Source organism: Lactuca virosa, chromosome 4 (assembly GCF_052849685.1).
Source record: "Lactuca virosa cultivar CGN04683 chromosome 4, Lactuca_virosa_CGN04683_v6, whole genome shotgun sequence".
Taxonomy (NCBI): domain Eukaryota; kingdom Viridiplantae; phylum Streptophyta; class Magnoliopsida; order Asterales; family Asteraceae; genus Lactuca; species Lactuca virosa.
This window is the reverse complement of record NC_136429.1, coordinates 318,796,365-318,802,364: the sequence shown is the minus strand read 5'-3', so window position 1 is coordinate 318,802,364 and position 6,000 is coordinate 318,796,365. Positions and strand designations below refer to the sequence as shown.

The following is a 6,000-nucleotide window of genomic DNA, read 5'->3' as shown; positions in this document are numbered from 1 at the left end:
CGTTGGGCGTACATGTGGTACACCGAAAGTGTACTAGCTCAGCCTCAAAACCCTAATTTTAAGGGTTTGCTTTCCTATTTAAACCACCTTATGCTTCCCTTGGGCATTCCTTATCAACCACATTCCCTCAAGAACACTAATCTTGAGTTTAAGCCTTGGTTGTGAGAGTTTGGAGCTTATTAGTGACTTTTGGTTCTTGTTGGTTGGAGAAGAAGACCATTGAAGAAGGAGGTGTTTCTTGCAAGCTTATAGATCCAGAAACTACTCCTCCTTGTGCATCTTTTGAAGGTATAAAGTCTACACCATGATGTGTTCCCTTTTTTACGCGTCGTGACAAGCTGTCAAATAAAAGAAACCTTAAGGAAAGTTGTATGTAATACCTTTCCCTACTACGCGTCGTGTTTTATTAGTTTAACAATATCTCTATAAATAGGTCTTTTGTTTTGACCTAATTATTGGATATGGAGATTGGAGGTTCAAAGGCTGAATAACTCAGATGAGGAAGGATTGGAGGCCTTAATCATCAACAATCATTCAGTTTGCTTAATCAATATGTTTAACATTCTTTGTTTGATTTATTTGTAATTTGTTTATAAGATTATGGGTTAAAACTCTTTACTTTCTCTTAGATGTGGATGAACCTTAATATTGTGCGTAGATTCTATGATTTGGATATTAGAGGTCGTTTAAGTTATAATATTTTTTTAATCGATGATTCCGATGTGTTTAGTTTAATTCTTGTAACTTATTGTTGATTTTACATGATCTACAGGACCATTCTAATTATGTATGCTTTTATCATACTTGTCCTGATCAATCACAACTCTGACTAGAGACCATGCCCTTCCCAGAGAGTGGGTGATAGCGGCGACTGTCTATGACCCATCTTTTAAAGGGGCCTAAAATTTTACAGACTTTATTAATATAATGTTAGACATGGGGAGTGTTCGGCACGGAGCGTTTGAGAGCTTCTAGCTTCTAGCGTTTGACAAAACACTCCGTTTTGAACAAAAAGCTTTGTTTGGCACTACAAGCTTGTAGCGTTTAGTTTAGACAAAACGCTCCAAATCCAAATGCTACTTCATGTAGCGTTTAACAAAACGCTACAAGCTACAAGCTACGCGCTATCCGCTAACAGCTAATTTTGCCGAACACGCCCATGATCTATTTTGAAGATATTATTAGTGATTTTGCATCTCAAAATGCTAGAAGAAGTGTTTTTCTTTAAATATATGGGTTTTTTATAATAAAAAATGTTATATTTAGAAGCTAGTATAAGTAATTTTTTTTTTCAATTATTAAGTTAACATAAAAACAGTTGATGAAATTTGTGTATTATAAGAGTATTTTTTCCTCTTTTGTCCTGAGTCAAAAATATGTTTGGGACGACCCTACTAGAGACAGACCAAATCTTAGGGTTAGGTTACTAAGGAAAGAACTTTAATGTGTATGAGTTACTTTACATGACAATTCTATGCAATTAATTAATTATCGTGACCATTGAGATTAAATATTGGATTAAGTCCCTCGTAAGATGAACTTAATAACGAAACGAGGGATTACTAGTTAACATGACCATTGTAATTGGAGTCCTTAATTTCATAGAATTAAGGAATGGACCACGAGATCTAATCAACTTAGTAATCAGTGAAGTATAACCAATATCCATTGCATTTCATTTGAATCAACCATGATTGCTAGGGGAATCGAGGCTAAGTGAAAGTATTTCTTTATTCTTGTTTGCTAGTATTTGTTTTCTATATGGTTGTTTTGTGTTTGAAGATCAAATTCCTTTTATTACCTTTTGATTATTGTTTTACCAATAATTATGTTTTCTTTACTGATTCTAACTATTCCCCAAGTGATCGACAACCAGTTTTTACCTAAACTATACTACTGTGTGATTGATACACTTTTCTAGTTGTGTAATAGACCATAGTTTGGTGAAAACAATTACAAATTTAAATTTGATTATAAATCACACATCACACTCACTTTGGGGAAATTGACTTATTAAGGTAATTAACTTTTCAGTTTGTTCACATATGGGTAACTATTATTTTTTTGTACACATCTAAGTAATGAACTTTTTGGAAGTGTTCACATATGACCATTATAACTGGCTGTAGCAGGTTACATTCGGTCATAATAGTCATATATTAACACTTCCAAAAAGTTCGTTACCTAAATGTGTACAAAAAAAATAGTTACACAGATGTGACAAACCGAAAAATTAATTACAACGATAAGTGAATTTCTTTTCCTGCAAGGATTGTGATGTATTGGGTTGTGGTGGTGGATAATTCGATGAAGAGACAATGGGTTGTGGTGTTGGTTCGCAGAGTTGAAGGACCGAAAAAAGAAAGGATGGTGAAGACGTCGATGTCACTAAAGATGGAAATAAAATAGAATTTGACGAGGATGAGAGATGAGATGGTGACTAGTGAGTTTCTCAAATATGGTTTCAGGTTTAGGGTGATGAAATATATATATGTGGGGTCTATTATTTTTTTTAATATATAAAAAATAAATACATAAATAAGAAAATTAATTAAAAAAATTAAGTTAATAAGGACACAATAATCTTTTTAGGTAAGACATGGACCAAGCACGAAAAAAAAAACAGAAGGGACCATCCGAATTAAAAAATAATAAATTAAGGATCAAACATGCAAATTACCCCAAACCATAGGGACCATTCGTGTAATTTATTCTTACTTTTTGGGTTTGTTTAAATCTGACTAACTATTTTTTTAAACACATCTAAGTAACGAACTTTTTAAAAGTGTTTACATATTACCGTTATAAATATTCTCTTTTATTTGTGGTATATAATTGAGCCTTATATCTACCTTGTATATATCCCATTGTAATTATCTATAAATATATAAAAATCCGCATTCACCAAATTGAGGTGATTGACATGATACAATCACATAAAGGGGCCAAGAGAAAAGCTTGTACAAATTTATTATCAAACTTTATGTTGAAACTTTTCTTCAATGGAAAAAACACACCAAAAAAGTCGTATTTTTTGCAACTAAAGCTATTTTTGCTTTGTGTAATTACACCAACCAATCACTACAACACGACTCGGTTTATTTTATGGTACACACGTACGGGTAAATGTTCTAAACATAATTGACAGAAACATGATTATAAGTTCATAACTTATAAAACATGGTTATAACTCATAAGTTCCTGTAAATAAATACATTATACTTGTGCATTGTGCGCCATTAAATTTTTAAAATTAAAATCCATATTGAGAAAGGGGGATCCAAAGGAGAGAAAAAGAAAGCAAAAGGGAAAGATATTCCTTTTATCTTTAGTGGTCAGAAGAGGTATCAGAAGCAGAAGAAGTGGAAGGATACTTGATTGATTGCAACGTTTAGAACCAACCTTTTCTAGTATTGTTTTTCTATCACCAATGCTTCCCTTTCATCGAATCTCACAAAGGAAACGTTTTCGTTTCCTTGTCTTTGTCTTTCATGGCTGGCATCTAGAGATCTTCCAGAAATAAACAAGTAAAATGACTTTTCCAGAATAGATTAATATTTTGAGATCATAACCTTAATCACAAAGATATGATCATCATGATGATGATGATGATCATGACCATCTTTATAGTTTTTTCTTTCTTCTTTTTTTTCCCTAGATCGTACTACTTTTTTAAGCAAATGATTTAAATCTTGAAAATAGATATTATTAGTGATAATTAGGAGAATCTGATTTCAAACTAGTACTTTGTCAGATTCTAAACTAAATTACTCACTACATTTAAAAAAAAAAGGAAGTATCTCTATATCTAGATTTTTCTCTAATCATGCATTATGGCGTATTCATACTTGTTGAGAATTTTTTCGTAAAAAAAACCTTGTTTTCAATCAAAAGAATCATAGTATAAATTAACATTCAAATTTAAATTTCTGGGAAACTAGAAATTAAAAATCAGGATGAATTCTTGACAATTTAACAGTCAATTCTGATTTTTGGGAAAGATAACATGTCATCACTGTAAACACGTGAACAACATTGCATTTTTAAGAAGACAAAATCCTGAAATCGTATTAGGCAGAAATTAGAATTCATGATAATCTTGTGACTTGTGAGAAACTCTTCACTTCCCATTTATTGTGAAACTAGAAATAAGAAGTAAAAAAAAAAAAAAGAGAAATCGTGAGATTTAAATTAATTTGGACCCTAGTATTTTAACACAAGCGTCTGTGATCTGTAAAGAAGATATGACTATATGAGTGACACCTTCATCAGCGAGAGTACGTTAACTGAAACGTTCAGATATCAAAACCGTAGACGCAGAAAGATAAGAAGAAATCAACAAATCATGTCCCAACTTCAATATATCATCACGACCAGATAAACTAACGAATAACTGGGTTTGATTAGTTACTAAAAACAGTCTAATGAACTTTATAAGTTCCAAAAAGTAAGAAAAAAATTAACAATCAACAAGGAGAAGGAGGCATGAGTTTCAACCCTAAATCATCCTTTTCAAGAATCAATCTTGCCTTGTGAGTCTCCACCATTGTATTAGCACTCCCGTACTCTGGGTGCACTCTCTTCTTTGACAACGGAACTCCAAAAAGCTTCGTTCTTGCAGCGTTGTTTACTGTATCTTGATCTCTTACAATGTTTCTGATTGTCGAATCATAAAGCTCCAGCTGATGAGGTTGACTAGGGTACACAACCGTTGCATTCGCGTTATTGAAAAAAGACGTCGTTTGCTGCTGCTTTTGCACCATTAATGGGTTGTTTGTTGAAGGTAAGAGAAGAGATGAAGGGTATGTGTTACTTGGTGTCACCGGTTTCACGTGGTTTTGTACGAAGTAGATAACATCGTTGTAAAGCTTTCGCATGTGTGCAAGTTCGGACATCAGCATGTTATTGCTTCTCCGAAGCCTCTCGTTATCCTCTGATAACGCTGTCACGGAGTTACCTCTAATGTTGCTAGAAATACTGTTGTTTGGAAAGATCCCGAACAACGTAGCTGCTGTTGTTGCGGAGGCGGTGGTGGTTGGTGAAGAGAGAGGTGGTGGGGAGTCACAGTATAGGTGGTCGTCGGAGTTTGGTGGGGAGATGCTGTCACGTATAGATGGATAAGAAAAGAAAGCATTTCCTCCTCCGTTAATGCCCGTGAAATGGTGATGGTTTAGCCCAACGTGTGGTTGTGATGTTTTCCGGCGGTGGATCTCACACAACATATGTTTTTCTCCTTTCTTGAAGAACTCATTCGCAAACTCCCATCTGTCTGGAACGATTTTTCGAAAACCCTAATCATCATAAACAAAAACACAAACACAAAATCAGTATCCACGAAGATAAACACTGAGCTAATTAAACAAATCAAAGAGACTGTTACATACATAGGTGTTGAGTTGGCGAACGAAGGACGAGAAGTTGTTGTGTTTGAAGTAATTCGGAAGAAGATCACGAGCGAATTCCGGCGGCCGCCAGACAACGAAGGTTGCGTCGTCTTCACCCCATGAAACAATATGATCAGTTGAAGGATCATCAACCAATTGGTAGGTTTTAGTGAGGAAAGGAGCAGGCATTGATTTGTGGGACTCTAGTGATAATAATATCCCTTCACATGAGTTATCTATCATCGACGCCATGACAATCGTACCTTCTTTCAAATCTTCTGGGTGTTTCTACTTATGATCCTAGAGAGAGAAAGAAAGAGACAGAGAGAGACAGAGAAAGATGAGGGTTGGTGGAAGAGGGGTAGGAAACGGGAGTTCAAATCTTGACATTTAGTACACCTTTTTAAACACCAAAAAAAAACTATTAAACTAAATCTTAACCAAGATTAACAAAAAAGTTTAGACATATATGGCTGAAATCCGTGTTATTAATATTGTTTAACAAAGAGGAATTCAACAAAACACAAACGAAAGCATACAAGTTCACTTTAGTTCGCCGACCAGATTGTGTTGTGGATTAACTTTAGAGTAAATTTATAAGGGAAAAAGGGGATCT

The 6,000-nt window shown here is 34.3% G+C and overlaps 1 protein-coding gene across 1 annotated transcript; it reads right to left on the bottom strand.

Moving 5' to 3' along the window:
• Positions 1 to 4,335: 4,335 nt before the first annotated feature.
• On the bottom strand, positions 4,336 to 6,000 carry LOC145108507 (heat stress transcription factor B-4-like). Its single transcript, XM_079045547.1, has 2 exons — positions 5,385 to 6,000; positions 4,336 to 5,291 (listed from the first exon to the last, which is right to left on the bottom strand). Exons 1-2 carry the CDS (start codon positions 5,634 to 5,636, stop codon positions 4,467 to 4,469), a joined length of 1,077 nt encoding a protein of 358 aa, XP_078901673.1. The 5' UTR covers positions 5,637 to 6,000; the 3' UTR covers positions 4,336 to 4,466.